Here is a 21,212-nt window from a genome sequence, read left to right on the forward strand (position 1 = left end):
AGTCTTTGATATGACTCGATGAGGGATGGAAGCACCAGCCTTCCAATCACAGGAGGGAAACTCTGATCCCAAGGCCACTGAGTTGGTCATCAGCCTACTTCATTACCAGTGGCCTCAACTCACCATGCCACAGTTGAGGTTCTTGTCCACCTTGCAGAAGGTGTGTGGCGGCGTCTCGCCCTTGCTGGTGACGATGACGCAGATGTCAGTGACGGACAGGGAGTTCTGGGGCTGGACGGGTGGCGCGCGGCGTAAGGTGATGAAGATGCGCTGCGAGGTGGCAGAGCTGTTGTTGACGTTGGCACAGCGGCCATACGGCGTGGCCTGGATTACCTCACAGCCCTGGATGAGACGCTCCTTACCTTCATATAACACCCTGAGATACAGAGAGAGGGGGGGAGACGGAGAGAGAAACAGAGGGGGGAGAGAGAGATAATATTAGTGTATAATATGTGCACATTCACTCACATCACACATGAATACAAACAACAAACACATTCACAAACTAGACAGAATAATTCTACAGATGAAGTGAATTGAAGGAGCAATTACCTTTACAGAGTCTTTCACAAACTGGTAAGAATGAAATGGAAACAGAAAGACACAGTACCACCATGGCCAAAAGAAAATAAGCCTAGGTATGGCCAGCGCCTCCAACTACAGGACACCACTGGAGTGAATTTTCTAAATGTTGTCCAACATATCCCACAGTAGGTAAAAACTGAGAAAGAGAGAAGGAAAGAGTGTCACAGACTAATGCCGTCGCCCACGCGGCTATCCTCTGACCTGCATTCAAAAGTCCTGAGCGTCAACGTGTGAGGAAGCTGAGATTGGCAGATAGTGTTGGGGAATGGCAGGGGAATGACTCCTGCCTACACATAATCAGTCCTCACTCAGACCTGGCCTCTTGTTCACTCTGCAGAACGAGTCTGACCTAATGTAGTAGGCAGTCACTACCACAGAACACAAATGTTTCACTGAGCCATCTCTGGAGTTTAACCCCAATAGATACCGCACATTCTACTTCAGAAAACATACAAATTGTAAATACACGGGTCTTTTGAAGTTTATTCAACCTTGCAACACCAAAAGAGTTTTTGGCGTCTCAATGAGTTAGCATGGTGCAAAGTTTAAACTTCAGTGTCGTCACATTTCAAGTAAAGCCAATGGGGGTTATTGCTACGCACCTCCTTCTCTGGCCACAGAACGTTACATGGCCACTGGAAACAAAACAGAACTGAAGTGAAGGCAAAACGCAACAAAGAGTAGATATTTTCCACTGGTGGGGGAATATCTGGTTTCTAGACACTAATTAAATAGTGGGTGAAATCACTCTTCCAAAATGCAACATTATTGGGTGCTCTTATTTCCCTAATAGACAGAAAAGGAAAAGTGCCTGAAAATGAAATGATTTAATTCACAAATTGGGATGCATTCAATAAATCTAGCATATAACCCATTAAACTCATAAGCACGCACCATATTACCAAGGGTTAGTCCACAAAAGAGCAATAATACACGAGAAGCAATATTTCACTACCATTTTCTCTCTTATCAATGGAAATTGATTAAACTAGATGTACTTGGCAGCTTTATTAGAAATGACTACTCCGGTAATTGGTCTCATTAGGACGAGTAAGGGATTTAGAGGTTATGGCTTTCCTGTTTTAGAGTTAACCCTAATGATACCATTGTGTAACACTAACTAGTGTGGTGCTCACACACGTTGAATAGCTCATTTGGGTTCACAGAAGAGCACACACACACACACCCGATGTCAATGAGTGGGGGCTTGTCGTGGCCCCTCTTGTAGCAGAGAAATATCTCGGGGCTCTTAAGGCTGCCATGGTTGAGGTTGGCCTGCTGCGCGCTGTAGGTGCTCTCGATGCAGGTGAAGCCCTCCGGCACCGTCTCGCCCGCTGACTTGTTGATGACAGCCAGGTCAGTGATGGGTGCCTTGGGCCCGCTGGACTTGGTCTCCGACAGGTCCTGCTCCAGTGGCGTGGACTTGTCCGTCAGCCCGGCCACCACAAAGTAGTCGGTCACACGGTGACCCTTGTCCTCGATCATGACTGGGCGTGCCTGAGGAGAGAGAAGAGCAAAAGGTGAGGATAGAGGTCAGAGAATGTAGCCTAGGTGCCATTTGTGATGCAGCCTATGCGCACTATGTAGGGAATATTTATATTTATTTAACTCGGCAGGTCAGTTAAGAACAAATTCTTATTTACAATGACGGCCTACACCGGGCCATTTGTGCGCCGCCCTATGGGACTCCCAATCACGGCCGGTTGTGATAAAGCCTGCAATCGAACCAGGGTGTCTGTGGTGATGCGTCAAGCACTGAGATGTAGGAATAGGTTCACTTTTAGGACACAGTCGTAGTCTATAGATGGTACTGAGGAAGTCACAAGGGAACGATCGCCTACTTATACCTCACTTTCACCATGGGACAGACCTATACATTCTAACAGCATATGTAGAATCCCTAATATGATTGTATATGTCTAACAGTAAGTGAGTGTCTGAACAGCATCCCACCATAAAGTACCTAATGTACTTAAGGAATGACTGGACTTGTTCACTTCCTGGTCGCAGACTAAGGGGCATGGAGAGAGTTAGGAGCTTCGTGACTTGGGAGAGGCAAAAGAGAGCAGCAGAGCAGTGTGGAATCCACTGTGAGCATAAATCAAGACGAAACAAGTCTTTAAAAAAAACGCTCTGTGAAAACTAAAGAATTGGAGTCTTGTTATTCTTTTCACATGGGATGGAAAACGATTCCATCCGGAGAATAAGGACCGCTATGCTAAAGCTCAGAGATGATTTAACAGATGTTCCGGCTGTAGAAGACGTAACATGACTCACCAATTAGCAGTAATAAGCACCATGGCAAATATTTAGTCATTAGCATATGTAATTAGTGATGTGCAATTTATTCCTTGTGTTACTATTTTTCACTCTGCATCGATGGGAAGCAGTTTACACCTGTTATTTACAACACAAGTTTGACTCAGAGGGGGTGGCAACTATCATAGCTGCTCTCTTTGTGGGTATAAAAAAACAATTACTTTTATAAGTCTACATGGTACTCAAATCCCTCAACATAATCGCTGAACAAGCCATTGGCTGGGCACGATATGAACACAAGCATAAATACTGTCAACGGTACAGCCTCAAATAACTTGGCAGCGTAAGTCCAGGTCATCTTGCATAATGTGACATGTGAGAGTGTGGGGATCCCATTGAATACGGACTGCTTCATACACTTTGGAGCAATTGGAGGAGTTCTCTGTGGTGCAAATAGGGCTTATTCAGACGTCCAAGAAAAACACTGGGCTTTGGAAGGAGAATATAGCATAAAGAAGCAACACGGCCGTCTAAGAAGAAAGAAAGGCTAAGAAAGCAGCGGAGACCCACACAGGAAGAGACATTTTCCAGTGGTGAGTCAGGAGTCAGCTGCAGCATGGGGCAGGAGCCAGAACGAAGAAAGGAGCAACGTGGCTCCTCTGAACTGAAAGAGCACACGGCTCTGGACTTAATTTAGCCGGCTTCATAATAGTGTTTAAATCAACTCCATCTCAGACTTTCAGCACAGCACCATGACCTTGTTCTTGCCAGGTCAGACATTATCCAGTGCATCACGTGTAGCAACATGAGCAGCAGAGGAAGAAGGAGGTTCAATCTCCACAGAGGCTTTTGGGGAGGGAAGCATAGCAGGGTTTCTTTATTCACCAGCAGCAAAGTCAAAATGGGAGTTTCAGGATATCCCTCTGGATTTAGCAGCCTTTAATTATCTCACTAAAAAGGTGTAGGGAAACAGAACTGCTACCAACTCAACGAAGAGCAATATTTTAGATCAGGAGGTACACAGCTCAGCTCTGTATAAAGAATCTCAGAGTAGGAGTGCTGAACTAGGATCAGATTCCCACGTCATATGTAATTGAGTCATCATCAAAAAAAGGCCAAACTGATCTTAAATCAGCACTCTTACTGTAAGACACTTGATACAGTCGCAGTATGCTAATCAAAGACTGAGTGGTGCATGCCTGTTGGATTTCACCCTCAAAGCATTACATCATGGTCAAGAGCCAGACAATACGGTTTCCACAAACAAGGCAGGCAATAAAAAACGCTTTGATTAGTGAGAGAGGGGTGGCATCCCCTCTGATGGTGTTTGGTTGGAGAATACAATGGAAACGCTAAAAGTTCCCTGGAGCGTTACGTGTCAAATGGTGAGGGAAGGGGGACGGACGACATATGCACACAGTGGCTTCCGCTTTGGCTAGCTCAATGGAGAGAGTGAGTGGGACAGACAGGCACTCAGGCTCATAGGAGCACACAGATGCATCCCATAGAACACTCTTACCCGTGGCAGTCTCCTTAGCTCTGGGGGGGGCAGCATTCCTTCCATACCATGAGGGTTTGTCATGCTATTGAATCTATACATGTCTCATGTGCCTACTTAGTGGTACTTTCCAAATCATGGGATAGAGACATACGCAGGGTACTGATCATGGCTGATATTGCATCTTGGCCAAAATATTGTGTGTGTGCAAATCAAAATGCATACAAGTTTCTTTTTGCGTATTAAACAAAGCTGTCATCCAAATGAATCCGAACATGCTTTCTCGTACCACAAATATGTTGTTCGTCCAACCCCTTCACCATTCAGATAGTGAGTTAGCTTGATTCAACAGAGCCCGTAGTATGCTATGCAGTGCACTATAGCAGACAGAGATAAGGCACTGACGTTCCTACTTTCTGCAGAGATTTAAACCATCGTATCCATGGTTACACCTCACTGGTAACAGAGTCAAGAAATAGATTTTTGTTTTTTTAAATACATTGTTTACCATATAATAAAGCACACCATAAAATGTGTTCCAGCTAAACGCTCCGTTATGACACAGAGTTTGTCTGGTGGTGGTTAGTGGACTTGTGACTGGAAAACAACTTGTCTTGTTACTTTTTAAATTTGTATGCGTAGGCAGAGGGGTCTGGCTCTCTCAATGTAGTGTCAGACATTTCACACCAAAACTCTGAAGACCACTAATTGGTCTTTTGACAAAGCACATCAGTGCTATTCACATCAGATCTTTTTCAGATCTGATTGAACAAAAGACCAATTAGTGAAAAAAAAGATCAGAATTGGACTGCCAAAGTAAACGCAGCCACACAAAAAAAACAGCTGAATATACAGGTTTTTGCACTATGGCAACATAACACAAAACTTAGTGACTGATGTATTGTTTGTTTCAGAGCTAATCAATACTATACTGTATGTTTCAATTAACACGGACTGAGCCATTTAAATACATCTTGCCATAACATCTACGTTATAACATTGCATTACCCACAGCTTAACGAGGCTCGCCTGAATGGGCTTTTAAAGCAGCTTGCCAAGTGCCCTGTGACAACGAAAATATCAATATTGATGGACTAGGGACACACGGTCATGATAACTAGACCAGAAGCATACGCCTATTTAGAGTAGCCTCTAGACTTGTTCATTCAAGCAGCTGTCACTCAAAGTGTGTTGTCATGTTGGTTTGAGTTTGACGCCTAAAGGGGTCTACGCAAATAGAGCCGACAGAGGACCGTTTGCGTCGCTCTACACGTAGTTGTGTGTACATTTGTGCAGCTGAATATTTTGGAACCTCTGTCAGCTCCGTTTGAGGACACTGTGTTGATCCCTTAGAGTGAACATAGGGGTGAGTGTTGAGAATTAAACTATGAATTGGCATTGAGCTAGGGTGGATGGGTGCTAGCCTTAGCACCATGCGTAGCTAGGCTATCCTGAGGTGCTAAGCTCATGTTAGCTGATGAGAGGTCAGGAGTCAGCAGCAGAGCCGACAGTGTTCATTCCTTGACCCAGAGGCCCTCAATTCTTTAGCACTGTCCATGTGGTGCCAGTATGGAGGAACTTGATTTCAAAAAGCATCACTTAATGTAATAATTAGTAGTAAGCTAAGTAGTAGTAGTAGTAGTAGTAGCAGCAGCAGTAGCAGCAGCAGCAGTAGCACTACTACAGTAGTAGTAGCAGCAGCAGTAGTAGTATTAGCAGCACTAGTAGTATAGTATTAGCAGCAATAGTAGTAGCAGTTGCATTAGTAGCAGCAGGAGTACTAGCACTAGTAGCATCAGCACTAGTAGCAGCAGCAGCATCAGCACTAGTAGTAACAGTAGCATCAGCACTAGTAGTAACAGTAGCATCAGCACTAGCAGCTCTAGAAGTAGCAGTAGCATCAGCACTAGTAGCAGTAGCAGCACTAGTAGTAGCATCAGTAGTAGCAGCACTACTAGCAGTAGTATCATCAGCAGTAGTAGGAGTATTGGTTGCAGCACTAGTAGCAGTAGTACTAGTCATAGTAGTAACAGTAGTACTAGTAGTAGCAGCAGCACTACTAGTAGTAGTAGTAGTAGTAGTAGTAGTAGTAGTAGTAGTAGCTGCAGCACTAGTATTACTAGTCATAGTAGTAATAGTAGTACTAGTAGTAGGAGCAAGAGTAGCAGCAGTAGTAGTACTTAGCAGTAGTAGCAGCAGCACTAGTCATAGTAGTTGCACTAGCACTAGTAGTAGCACCACGAGTAGTAGTAGTAGCACCACGAGTAGTAGCAGCAGCACTAGTCGTCGTAGCAGCAGCAGCACTAGTCGTCGTAGCAGCAGCAGCACTAGTCGTCGTAGCAGCAGCAGCACTAGTCGTCGTAGCAGCAGCAGCACTAGTCGTCGTAGCAGCAGCAGCACTAGTCGTCGTAGCAGCAGCAGCACTAGTCGTCGTAGCAGCAGCAGCACTAGTAGTAGTAGTAGCAGCAGTAGTAGCAGCAGCACTAGTAGCAGCAGCAGCACTAGCAGCAGCAGCAGCACTAGCAGCAGCAGCAGCACTAGTAGCAGCAGCACTAGTAGTAGCAGCAGCAGCACTAGTAGTAGCAGCAGCAGCACTAGTAGTAGCAGCAGCAGCACTAGTAGTAGCAGCAGCAGCTAGTAGTAGCAGCAGCAGCACTAGTCGTAGCAGCAGCAGCACTAGTCGCAGCAGCACTAGTCGTAGCAGCACTAGTCGTAGCAGCACTAGTCGTAGCAGCACTAGTCGTAGCAGCACTAGTCGTAGCAGCACTAGTCGTAGCAGCACTAGTCGTAGCAGCAGCAGCACTAGTCGTAGCAGCACTAGTCGTAGCAGCACTAGTCGTCGTAGCAGCACTAGTCGTCGTAGCAGCACTAGTCGTCGTAGCAGCACTAGTCGTCGTAGCAGCACTAGTCGTCGTAGCAGCACTAGTCGTCGTAGTAGCAGCAGTAGTAGTAGTAGCAGCAGTAGTAGTAGTAGCAGCACTAGTAGTAGTAGCAGCACTAGTAGTAGCAGCACTAGAAGTAGCAGCAGCAGCACTAGTAGTAGCAGCAGTAGTAGCAGCAGCAGCACTAGTAGTAGCAGCACTAGTAGTAGCAGCAGCAGCAGCACTAGTAGTAGCAGCAGCAGCACTAGTAGTAGCAGCACTAGTAGTAGTAGCAGCAGCACTAGTAGTAGCAGCACTAGTAGTAGCAGCAGCAGCACTAGTAGTAGCATCAGTAGTAGCAGCACTACTAGCAGTAGTATCATCAGCAGTAGTAGGAGTATTGGTTGCAGCACTAGTAGCAGTAGTACTAGTCATAGTAGTAACAGTAGTACTAGTAGTAGCAGCAGCACTACTACTAGTAGTAGTAGTAGTAGTAGTAGTAGTAGTAGTAGCTGCAGCACTAGTATTACTAGTCATAGTAGTAATAGTAGTACTAGTAGTAGGAGCAAGAGTAGCAGCAGTAGTAGTACTTAGCAGTAGTAGCAGCAGCACTAGTCATAGTAGTTGCACTAGCACGAGTAGTAGCAGCAGCAGCACTAGTAGCAGCAGCACTAGTAGTAGCAGCAGCAGCACTAGTAGTAGCAGCAGCAGCACTAGTAGTAGCAGCAGCAGCACTAGTAGTCGTAGCAGCAGCAGCACTAGTAGTCGCAGCAGCAGCACACTAGTCGTCGTAGCAGCACTAGTCGTAGCAGCACTAGTCGCAGCAGCAGCACTAGTCGTCGTAGTAGCAGCAGTAGTAGTAGTAGCAGCAGTAGTAGTAGTAGCAGCACTAGTAGTAGTAGCAGCACTAGTAGTAGTAGCAGCACTAGTAGTAGTAGCAGCACTAGTAGTAGTAGCAGCACTAGTAGTAGCAGCAGCAGCACTAGTAGTAGCAGCACTAGTAGTAGCAGCAGCAGCACTAGTAGTAGCAGCACTAGTAGCAGCAGCAGCACTAGTAGTAGCAGCACTAGTAGCAGTAGCAGCAGCACTAGTAGTAGCAGCAGCAGCAGCACTAGTAGTAGCAGCAGCAGCAGCACTAGTAGTAGCAGCAGCAGCACTAGTAGCAGCAGCACTAGTAGTAGCAGCACTAGTAGTAGCAGCACTAGTAGTAGCAGCACTAGTAGTAGCAGCACTAGTAGTAGTAGCAGCAGCAGTAGTAGTAGCAGCAGTAGTAGTAGCAGCAGCAGCAGTAGTAGTAGCAGCAGTAGCAGCAGCAGCAGTAGTAGTAGCAGCAGCAGTAGTAGTAGCAGTAGTAGTAGCAGCAGTAGTAGTAGTAGCAGTAGTAGTAGCAGCAGTAGTAGTAGCAGCAGTAGTAGTAGCAGCAGTAGTAGTAGCAGTAGTAGTAGTAGCAGTAGTAGTAGTAGCAGCACTAGCAGCGGTAGTCGTAGTAAACTCAGCAAAAAAAGAAACGTCCTCTCACTGTCAGCTGCATTGATTTTCAGCAAACATAAAGTGTAAATATTTGTATGAAAAAGATTTAACAACAGACATAAACTGAACAAGTTCCACAGACATGTGACTAACAGAAACGGAATAATGTGTCCCTGAACAAAGGGGGGGTCAAAATCAAAAGTAACAGTCAATGCAGCTGGTGGCCACACCAGATACAAAGTACTGCAGTGCATCTCCTCCTCATGGACTGCACCAGATTTGTCAGTTCTTGCTGTGAGGTGTTACCACACTCTTCCACCAAGGCACCTGCAAGTTCCCGGACATTTTTGGGGGGAATGACCCAAGCCCTCACCCTCCAATCAAACAGGTCCCAGACGTGCTCAATGGGATTGAGATCTAGGTTCTTCGCTGGCCATGGCAGAACACTGACATTACTGTCTTGCAGGAAATCATGCATAGAACGAGCAGTATGGCTGGTAGCATTGTCATGCTGGAGGGTCATGTCAGGATGAGCCTGCAGGAAGTGTACCACATGAGGGAGGAGAATGTCTTCCCTGTAACGCACAGTGTTGAGATTGCCTGCAATGACAACAAGCTCAGTCTGATGATGCTGTGATACAACCCCCCAGACCATGACGGACCCTTCACCTCCAAATCGATCCCCCTCCAGAGTACAGGCCTTGGTGTAACGCTCACTCCTGCGACAATAAACACGAATCCGACCATCACCCCTGGTGAGACAAAACCGCGACTCGTCAGTGAAGAGCACTTTTTGCCGGTCCTGTCTGGTCCAGCGACAGTGGGTTTGTGCCCATAGGCGACGTTGATGCCAGTGATGTCTGGTGAGGACTTGACTTACAACAGGCCTACAAGCCCTCTTCCCAGCCTATTGCGGACAGTCTGCAGCACCACCACCACTAGTCGTAGTAGCCTAGCACCACCACCACTAGTCGTAGTAGCCGAGCACCACCACCACTAGTCGTAGTAGCCTAGCACCACCACCACTAGTCGTAGTAGCCGAGCACCACCACCACTAGTCGTAGTAGCCGAGCACCACCACCACTAGTCGTAGTAGCCTAGCACTACTACAAGTCATCGTAGCCTAGCACTACTACTAGTAGTAGTAGCAGCAGCAGCCTAGTACTAGCAGTAGTAGCAGCAGCCTAGTACTAGCAGCCTAGCACTACTAGAAGTAGAAGCCTAGCACTACTACTAGTAGTAGTAGTGGTAGTAGTAGTAGTAGCAGCCTAGCACTACTAGTAGTAGTAGTAGTCGTAGTAGTAGCAGCACGAGGAGCAGTAGCAGTAGGTGTGTGTGTAAACCAGAAATGATTGACACTGATCATTACGATTAGATAAGTAGCCTGTACTAGATAGACAGAAACAACTAGGACATGACCTATGACTAGTTGGGAGAGGAGGACAGTAGATATTAAATGCTGCAGGGCGCGGCCTTGGAGGCTTGTGGTTGTTTTATCTTCCGTATTTAAATGCACTGACTATGTCTCTCTGGATAAACTGGCCACCCCACATGTGCTCTCTCTAATTCTCTCTTTCTTTCTCTCTCTCGGAGGACCTGAGCCCTAGGACCATGCCCCAGGACTACCTGACATGATGACTCCTTGCTGTCCCCAGTCCACCTGGCCGTGCTGCTGCTCCAGTTTCAACTGTTCTGCCTTATTATTATTGGACCATGCTGGTCATTTATGAACATTTGAACATCTTGGCCATGTTCTGTTATAATCTACACCCGGCACAGCCAGAAGAGGACTGGTCACCCCACATAGCCTGGTTCCTCTCTAGGTTTCTTCCTAGGTTTTGGCCTTTCTAGGGAGTTTTTCCCTAGCCACCGTGCTTCTACACCTGCATTGCTTGCTGTTTGGGGTTTTAGGCTGGGTTTCTGTACAGCACTTGAGATATCAGCTGATGTACGAAGGGCTATATAAATAAAATTTTATTTTTTTATTTGATTTAATTGAGTGGTGTTTAGTTTTAAATGAAATAAGTTGACTAATGACAGATTGTTAATGGAACAATCGATGGCTTCAACCATAAAATGAGTTGTCGTAAAGAGAAATACAATTTTTAAAAAGGTGGGACAGCTTAATGTTAAAAACCTATCATTCCATTTATCATTATACCATCAATTAGTCCATTTATCGTGATATGGATTTGTCCATACAGCCCAGGTGTGGGGGTTAGGCCACTAAAATCCACTTACAGTCCACAAAAAAAAGAAAAAAAAATTGCCTTTTGGTACATATTTTCTGTTGAATAAAATTACCAACTCAAACGATGAGTTCACAATCTCACTGGATTATTGAAGACTACTCATACACGGAGTATAAAACATTTTTACTGTAGACAGTTAACGTTAGACCACAAACATCCACTAAGACAAAAAGAGCTCCTTGTTCTCTAGCTGTCAGTGTGGTGCCAGCAGGAGTCGTGAACAAACTCTTATCCCAGATCATCCTTTAAGGTGGTAGAAGTAGTAGTAGTGGGGGATATGACTCATTCATGGCCATGCCAGCTTCCCGGCAGCGTGGGCACAGATGCCTGCTCCCTCACATAAACAAGCAACACAGGCAGACAGGCACACAGACAGAAACACTGTACTGCCAACACCCCATTATACCAAAGCAGTTAGGCCTTCATCAAATCTGTAAATCTGCACCTTGTAAGGCTCAGAACAAAAATCCCCTAAAACTACCTACAACCACAACAAAGTCGTGATGTAATTTTTTTGTCGGCCTAAGTATACTAATGCACACAGCATCTCATATCAAACACACCCTTCGCCGGAATTAAACAGAGGAAACATCACCCTTTATAATCACTGTCTGGTATGGACGACACTTCCTTTATCCCCTGGGATAAGAGGCATCACAGCTTCGTATTCAGCACAGGGTCCTGACAAAGTGATTAGCTCCACCGCCGTTTCCCTGACAACGGCACTCTCAACCAACCCAATCGCTTGGAATTCTGCAGCACAATGGATTACCTGCTGAACACCTACACTTAGAAAAGTACCCCCAAAACACACCACACCCACACATCCGGAAAGATGTGCTGCCTGCCTGCCAAAAACCTGATCCACCATGCCAAGAGCCTCCTTCTGACACATAGGGCCAGATCAAATTCCTCCAGTAGACAGAGAGAGAGGGAGGAAAGAGACAGTGAGAGACAGAAAGAGAGAGTGGAGAGAGAGGCCCTTGTCAGGTGTGTCATGCCACATGCCCCACAGAGCAGATGTGTGTTTCCTTGTGGGAAACAGTTACGCAGAACACATACGATATGACTCACATATTGCACTAGTACAATAAGACGACAAGTAGGCGGCCAGTACGTTGCAATAAACTTTAGTGAACAGAACAGATAAGCATTGTTCATCAGGAGGCACAACTGCAAAGTGTTGACAACTAGTCTTCCAATAAGAGAAGAACAAGCAGAAGTTCTTTGTGGGCAGACTGTGCAGAGTAGACAAACACTGGCTCTGCCATGGCAACGCAACCACAACAATGCCATGCAGCTTCATGTTGTTATTCGATCTGGCCAGGGGTGAGTTGCCACAGGAAATCAATCTGGTGTGGGTCTTTAAGGTGGCACGCACGAGACTGTATCCCTACATGCACTCTGAGGTCTACAAACAGTTCAATTCAGATGTAGGCCTACAGTAAATAAAAGCGGGGAAGGGCTGTTTTAAAGTCCACTTTAAACATCCGGAAAGCAAATAAAGATAGCTTAGGTAGGGATTGAACTAAAAGCCTTTGAGGTTTATGGTGCTGTATGGTTCAGTTGGTGGAGCATGGCTGTAAAGCAGCTCTCTACACCCGCAATAACATATGCTAAGTATGAGTAAGAGACTAATAAAATGTGATTTTTATTCTATTGGGAGTTCAATACCCGGGTGCCACCCATACATAAAATGTATACACACGACTACATGTCGCTTTGGATAAAAGTACCTGTTAAATTGATTATTATAAATTAAAAATGAGCGTGCATGGACTCCATTCTCGTTCGGCCATCTTGTCTTGTGAGGACAGCGGCCTGTGTAGACTACAGGGAAACATGGAAGAGGCATCGGCCAATCAGACTGTGTGGCCAGAACGAACCGTTTAACAATCTGACACCAACATAAAATGAGTCAGCAATAAATGTGTTGAGACAAAACAGTGACTAAAGCAACCGCAGGCCTCAGGCTAATAAAAAAAATTAATATACGATTATTATCAAGCAGAGGTTCATAATAATAATAATAACAATAATAATGGTGAATTGAACTGGTCTGTGAAATGTCCATTGTTCTAACTAGTCTTTCCTAATGTTGTAACGTGAGCCCGAGTCACTAAAGGTTGTGAACATAAAAGAATGTCCCCTCCCTAACAAAAACCTGTTCCTGTGTACCTCTGGGGCAGAGCTGAACTACTCAGGCGTCACACTGTATTCGTTTGGCCTTTACTATAGGAGCGCTGTCTCCGCAATGCTGGCTGTGTGACTGAGCAACAAAGGGCCATATCAAGTGCCAACACTACTCAAACCACTTTTTTTTCACCCAACTTTCACATGTCGTATTCATTAGACACCAACACAGGAGAACAGACAGGGGGGGGGAATGACAAAAACAGGGAGGGCCAACCTGGACTGCAAAACGTTTTGCTACGGTGTTCCCTAATGACTATGTCCCAAGAAGAAAAGAAAAAAACATTCCGACATGGAGGCACGACCTGAACTTGTCCAATAAGAAAGCACATTTTCTGTTTCAAAACATTTCCGTGCATTGTGCTCTTCAGAACACAGCCCTGTTGTAAGCCATACGGCAAACATTCCCTTCGTCTTTGACGTTGGTCAACCAGGGGACGTGCTGGCCAGTTCCTCACACCAAAATTATTTATTTTTGGCCAGGCAAAGGTCATGTTTTTTGGCTGTGGCGCTGGTCTCAACTTGAAAACCTGACAAAGCCTGCAGCGTTGGTCCAACGGCCCTCAGGCAGATGAGGTCTTTCCTAGGAACCCTCACAACACACAAACGCACTAGGGTGGCACCCTTAACTGGACACGGTGTACCAACTGCCAAGTTTATGTCCAATTTGAACAGCACTCAATCTCTCCCTACTAGCCAATATGGCCAAAATATATTCCTCATTTTTGGCAGAATGGCAGTACTTTACAGTATTTTATGTTTCTGAATAATCAAAGTTCTAATTACGTTGTATGAGTAGTAGTAGTAGACCTTAGAGTTGCAATGGGGCCGGAATAAAATACAAATAGAAATATAAAAACATTAGGCCTATGGGCAACGCTGCGCTACATGCCTAGAGCAAATCTTAACTGAATAAAAATGTCAGGCTATTCCATTAAAACTAGAGCATGTGTACGTTGTAATCAAAATTACAAATGTTAATTTGGGGTATTTCAAACTGTGCTTTTGTGAGGCACAGCGGGAACTAGTTCTGTATGATGACGTCAATAAACCACAAGGATTCTCCATTGTCGCTTAAATCTCCAGTTTGGGAACATTTTGGATTCCCAGTATATTACAACGACAATGGACTGAAATAGTATGTCACCACTGCTCAACGAGAATATCATATGCAGCTGCCAACACCTCAAAACACGTTGACACATTTACGCCGACATCACCCAACCCCCCTGAAAAAACAACGTCGTCGTCCCTTTGCGTGCAAGCAGCCCTTCGCAGCTGATTCTGAACGGACCAAAGAAATTACAAGAGCAATATGTATATTTATAGACGTGGAAATGCGCACATTCTCAGTGGTTGAGAATAGGGGGTTTCAGCATCTCGTGTAAGTGCCCGAGCCACTTTACGAACTTCGCCCGCTCGTACCCATTTCAGCAAACAGGTAGTACTCTCACTCTATAAGCAAGCTGAAACCCAAATTGTCAATAAATTCGCCAATGCACCCAGTGTTGCGTTTAATTGCAGATTGATGGACCTCCAGGGTTACAGAGCGCTCACAGAATTTCTAACCTACGAAGTGTGACGTCGCGAGATTTCCTGGAACGCTTGCAAAATTGACCAAACAGAACAGGCCGGGGTTTGGGATTGAGAAGTGTAAAATTATTCGTTAGTTGTTCATTTAATCGAAATCTTTTTAAAAAAGGCACAAACTAGATTCGAGCCCATGTCTTAAGTAATTGAACATGTTATTACTCCAACCTCGTGAAAATGACAAACTGAAACATTTGTCATAAACATCAAAGGAATGCCTTCGATTTGACATTCTGCACATGTGCAGTTCGGCGCGTTGGAACCGAGGTTTCTCCGCACGAGTTTAGCTAGCCAACATTGCCATGACATTGCCAACAAGTGTGATCGGGGATTTCTATTGGAGAAGCAGTTTTAGCCTATCTTCATACTGTATGGTCTTTGGGAGAAATACTTAAGTGACAGGCCATTACATTACCCCGGACTGTGAAAGACACGCCCTCTTTATGAAAGTCACACACGTGCGCACATTTTTATCTTTGTAAGAAAATATTATAGCATAGACCTATACAATGTCAGCCTTACATATTTCACTTTACTCTTTTCATTTAAGAACATACAAAGGGTTGATATTCCTGATGGTGCTCTCATCAGGCATTGACTCATGATCATATATGGAATACCAATACTTTGTATTTTCTTAAATGAAGCACACAATTACTCAACACTAAAATAAAGTGCAATATGCATGTGAAATCAATATGTAAACATGGCTATTAAATAAACAAAAATTAACTACAGTAACTGTTAGCAGGAAAATTAAATACGTGACTCAAAAACCGCAATAGATATCGAACCATCGGTTTGGTTAATCATTACACCCTTAACCGTATTTTTAAAATCCATACCGGTATGTACGATATATCCCCCTTCTTAGCACTCTTATAAAAGTTTATGATATTACCGTGTCAACTTCTAAGCAAGATCTACACAAATCAAGGGAATAAGCAGTAGGATCAAAAAGCCTCATCTATAGGGTTATAGTGGTTCCTTCCTTCAGTGTGAGCTGTAAAGTGGAACACCCCTAACTCCATCCCCAATGGTCTCCCCCACCCACAGTTAGTGATCTCATTCCTGTCACACAAAACACCATGGATGCTAGATCTTGTGGGGGGAAGGATGGGGGCTTGTGTGTCATCATGGATAGCAGACAGCCTTGTCTCAATTATTCCAGCAGATCAGAACCCCAGTCATGCAGCTCCATTCAGTGGGGACTGGGGACCAGCTTGTCTGAGGAGAATGGCAATGGCAGTGAGTGACACATATACAGTTGAAGTCAGAAGTTTACATACACCTTAGCCAAATACATCCAAAACTCAGTTTTTCACAATTCCTGACATTTAATCCTAGTAAAACTTCCCTGTCTTAAGTCAGTTAGGATCACCACTTTATTTTAAGAATGTGAAATGTCAGAATAGAGATAATTATTTATTTCCGCTTTTATTTCTTTCATCACATTCCCAGTGGGATTTGAGTGTACTGCCTTTAAATTGTTTAACTTGGGTCAGACATTTCAGATAGCCTTCCACAATAAGTTGGGTGAATTTTGGCCCATTCCTCCTGGCAGTTCTGGTGTAACGGAATCAGGTTGGTAGGCCTTCTTGCTCACACACGCCTTTTCAGTTCTGCCCACAAATGTTCTATAGGATTGAGGTTAGGGCTTTGTGATGGCCATTCCAATACCTTGACTTCGTTGTCCAGCCATTTTGCCACAACTTTGGAAGTATGCTTGGGGTCATTGTCCATTTGGAAGAACCATTTGCGACCAAGCTTTAACTTCCCGACTAATGTCTTGAGATGTTGCTTCAATATATCCACATATTTCCCTTCCTTGTGTTGCCATCTATTTTGTGAAGTCCACCAGTCCCTCCTGCAGCAAAGCACCCCCAAAACATGATGCTGCCACCCATGTCCTTCACCGTTGGGATGGTGTTCTTCAGCTTGCAAGCATCCCCTTTTTCCTCCAAACATAACGATGGTAATTATGGCCAAACAGTTAAATTATTTTTCATCAGACCAGAGGACATGTCTCCAAAAAGTACAATCTTCGTCCCAATGTGCAGTAGCAAACCGTAGTCTGGCGTTTTTATGGCGGGTTTGGAGCTGTGGCTTCTTCCTTGCCGAGTGGCCTTTCAGGTTACGTCGATATAGGACTCGTTTTACTGTGGATAGAGATACTTTTGTACCCATTTCCTCCAGAATCTTCACATGGTCCTTTGCCGTTGTTTTGGGATTGATTCGCACTTTTCGCACCAAAGTATTTTCATCTCTAGGAGACAGAACGAGTCTCCTTCCTGAGCGGTATGATGGGTGCGTGGTCCCATGGTATTTATACTTGCGTACTATTGTTTGTACAGATGAACGCAGTACCTACCCTCAGGCGTTTGGAAATTGCTCCCAAGAATGAACCAGACTTCTGGAGGTCTACAAAAAAAAATCTGAGGTCTTGGCTGATTTCTTTAGATTTTCCCATGATGTCAAGCAAAGAGTCACTGAGTTAGAAGGGAGACCTTGAAATACATCCACAGGTACACCTCCACTTGATTCAAACGATGTCTGTTATCAGAAGCTTCTAAAGCCATGACATCATTTTCTGGAATTTTCCAAGCTGTTTAAAAAGGCACAGTCAACTTAGTATATGTAAACTTCTGACCCACTGGAATTGTGATAGTGAATTATAAGTGAAATAATCTGTCTGTAAACAATTGTTGGAAACATTACTGGTGTCATGCAGAAAGTAGGTGTCCTAACTGACTTGCCAAAACTATAGTTTGTTAACAAGAAATTTGTGGAGTGGTTGAAAAACGAGTTTTAATGACTCCAACCTAAGTGTATGTAAACTTCTGACTTCAACTGTATACACAACCACACCTGTCATACAGAGTTAGTGAGAGAGATACGAGCGTATCACAAAAGGAAGTAACAGAGTTCACCTACCGAAGAACAGATGCTTCTCTCGATAACGGTTTACAGAAAGTTTCAATAGGTTGCAATGACAGGAATCCCATTCCCTTAGTTTCATGAATCTAAGTTAGAGTTGAAACCCTACACAATTTAGTAAGCCATCTCCTTCCCATTTACAGTGCTATAACCAAACAATACTTTTGAGCGAACTCAAACAGGATTCAGCAATATCTCCAGGGAGTCAAATAGAACACAAACTAATATCCAGAGGGTCCTGAGAGAGGGCAAAGCAATGCATATAAACTTGAGGCTCATTCCAGTTCACACAGAAAATATTGCTCTGACAATTAATTCAAAACTACATTCTTTAAAGACAAGAACAATGTGTTTGTCTCATCCCCATAACATCAGGATATAGATGTTGATTGAATATACGTCAAAATACTTTCATATACAACAGCATATTACATATAGCCTGCCCTAAACACATGGTAAGAACCTGCTTTCGTCAATCTGGTGACAGCTTGGACTAATACCGCCATCATGCAGGACCCATGTCTCCCTCAAGTGCCACTCCATGGTTATAGTCTGCTTAGAGCTCATGGCAAAGCAGCAGCCCTGCCACCTGTCATCACAGAGTGGTGTCTATCTGCACCACAGAGCTGGGACAAGGTTGCAACAAAACTCCCATTTGAAAGGAAATGGGAGTTTGCCTGTTTTGATTCGGATGGAATCCCCCCCCAACACACAAAAATGAAGTCAAATAGTGACTTCAGGGCTCCGTCTTGTCTACACTTGACACTTACAAGTGACTTTTGCTCTCATTGAAAAAGACAGGTCTAGGTGCACAAAAGTTGCTTTGTGGTCTGATTATGTTCAGAACTGGCTGACCACTTCAGGTGGTGGGCAGGGATTCATTGTGTGCAGATTTCTCCTCAGTCTGGACACAATTAGGCTACCAAAAGCGCATCCAGTGGCCGATGTCATCAGCAATCCTCCCAAAAGTCTCCCGAAAACATGTGTTTTTGGGACCGAGGCACCTTTTCATTATAACGTTGCTTCAAATCCCTTTAACGTTGCTTGCTAGCTAGCTACAGAGGTTAGCTGGCTACTTAGCTACTGCCATCCGTTGTGATTGTCGTGTTATCATATTGTGCCTATTCCACCGTTAATAGAACGCATACTGGCACTTGATATAGCGCGGGAAAAGGGAATCCGGACACAGTGGACACGGTCGACACATTCAAAATGTACAGTACAAGTCAAAAGTTCGGACACACCTACAAGGGTTTTTCTTTATTTTGACAATTTTCTACATTGTAGAATAATAGTTAAGACATCACAACTAGGAAATGACACATATGGAATCATGTAGTAACCAAAAAGTGTTTAACCAATTCAAAAATATTTTATTTTACATTCTTCAAAGTTGCCAGTAGCTGGTTGAGAGCCAGTAGCCTCTCAACCAGCTTCACCTGGAATGCTTTCCCAACAGACTTGAAGGTGATCCCACATATGCTGAGCACTTGTTGGCTGCTTTTTCTTCACTCCGCGGTCCAACTCATCCCAAACCATCTCAATTGGGTTGAGGTCAGGTGATTGTGGAGGCCAGATCATCCGATGCAGCACACCATCACTCTCCTTCTTGGTCCAATAGCTTGGAGGTGTGTTGGTTCATAGTCCTGTTGAAAAACAAATGATACTAGGACTAAGTGCAAACTATGCCCATCACTGCAGAATGCTGTGGTAGCCATGCTGGTTAAGTGTGCTTTGAATTCTAAGTAAGTCACTGACAGAATCCCCAGCAAAGCAACTCCACGCATTACACATGCGGGAATCATACATTCACCTACTCTGCGTCTCACAAAGACAGCGGTTGGAACAAACAATCTCACATTTGGACAAAAAGGACATCTCTACCAGTCTAATGTGTATTGCTTGTGTTTCTTGGCCCAAGCAGTTCTCTTCTTATTGGTGTCCTTTAGTAGCGGTTTCTTTCCAGCAATTCGACCATGAAGGCCTGATTCACGCAGTCTCTGAACAGTTGATGTTGAGATGTGTCTGTTACTTGAACTCTGAAGCATTTCTTTGGGCTGCAATTTGTGAGGCTGGTAACTAATCAACTTATCCTCTGCAGCAGAGGTAACTCTGGGTCTTCCTTTCACGTGGCGGTCTTCATGAGAGCCAGTTTCATCATAGCGCTTGATAGTTTTTGCGACTGCACTTGAAGAAACTTTCAAAGTCCTTGATATTTTCCAGATTGACTCGCCTTCATGTCTTAAAGTAACGATGGACTGTCCTTTCTCTTTGCTTATGTGAGCTGTTCTTGTCATAATATGGACTTCGTCTTTTACCAAATAGGACTATCTTCTGTATACCTCCACTACCTGGTTACAACACAACAGATTGGCTCAAAACCCATTGAGGAAAGAAAATCAAAAAATTAATTGAAATGCAATACTGCCGACTACCTCATGAAGCTGGTTGAGAGAATACCAAGAGTGTGCAAAGCTGTCATCAAGACGAAGGGTGGCTACTTTGAAGAATATCAAATATATTTTGATTTGTTTAACACTTTTTTGGTTACTACATGATTCCATGTGTGATTTCATTGTTTGTTTTGATGTCTTCAATATTATTCTACAATGTAGAAAATAGTACAAATAAATAAAAACCCTGGAATGAGTAGGTGTCCAAACTTTTGACTGGTGCTGTAGGTGTTGATGCATGACACATTTGGAACACTAAAGCTGCATGAACTGTCAAGTCTAGACAGGGATAACAGGCAGCAATCAGCCAAAAATTCCACCGATGCACAGGTAAAGAGGTTAACATCGAATAGCTTATTGAAACTGTTTGCCAGAGGCAATAAGCCTCATCTGCAATTTGCAGCAAAAAGGGAAAACAAATCTGGCTACGTAGATGGAGAAAATAAAAATAACGCAGCCATCCAGCAGAATGGGAAAACAAGAAGCTGAGTGAAAACCCACATGACTGTAGAAAAGAGGGATTAAAACGTACTCCATGAGCACCACCTGTTTTTCAGTGCAAGCAACATGTTGACTCAACTCTGATTCAACTCCTGATGTTTTTCCCCCTGCTCTGGGTAACCAAGTGCAGTCTGACGTAAAGACTAATACATTACACAGGGTTTCCAAAACTCGGTCCTGCACGTTTTGGTTTTTGCCCAAGCACTGCGTAGTTGGTTCAAATAATCAAATCTTGATGGGAAGTTAGTTATTTGAATCACTTAAAATAAGGGCCGTGTTTCGTGTAGGCTTAGCCTGGCATGATGATTTGATAACCTTGATAACCATGTAAATCATTAGGACAAGGTGACTTATCAATGTACAATGTATCCCCAGCAAGATTCTGCACGTCATCTCTAAATGACACCTTTGCTAACAGGTATTGTGTCGATTTAAAACTTGCACAAGACAGTTAACAGAATTGTCCATTTAAGATATTTTGGCAATTTATTCATTACAACATTTAGCTAACATTAGAAAGTTAATCCAGAGATTCTTACCTTTGCCTCGATTCGGCAGTCTCATCCAGATCATCACAGCATTTGTAGTTCTTTATGATCGTCACATGAGCAGC

General features: G+C 44.1%; 1 protein-coding gene across 2 annotated transcripts in view; it reads right to left on the reverse strand.

Moving 5' to 3' along the window:
• LOC124014543 (DENN domain-containing protein 4C-like) overlaps positions 1-21,212 on the reverse strand; it is a 57,181-nt gene that overhangs the window by 27,534 nt on the left and 8,435 nt on the right. The window contains exons 1-3 of one of the 2 annotated variants that reach the window (XM_046329661.1): positions 1,772-1,909; positions 553-721; positions 124-376 (exon numbers count right to left, since the gene is read on the reverse strand). In XM_046329661.1, the coding sequence (XP_046185617.1) occupies positions 124-126 (3 nt within the window). In that variant the 5' untranslated portion in view covers positions 127-376; positions 553-721; positions 1,772-1,909. Of the gene's footprint in view, positions 1-123; positions 377-552; positions 722-1,771; positions 2,083-21,212 lie in introns of those variants that run through there. The other variant, XM_046329660.1, reaches the window with a different exon arrangement.

Source organism: Oncorhynchus gorbuscha, linkage group LG25 (genome assembly GCF_021184085.1).
Source record: "Oncorhynchus gorbuscha isolate QuinsamMale2020 ecotype Even-year linkage group LG25, OgorEven_v1.0, whole genome shotgun sequence".
Classification (NCBI taxonomy): Eukaryota; Metazoa; Chordata; class Actinopteri; order Salmoniformes; family Salmonidae; genus Oncorhynchus; species Oncorhynchus gorbuscha.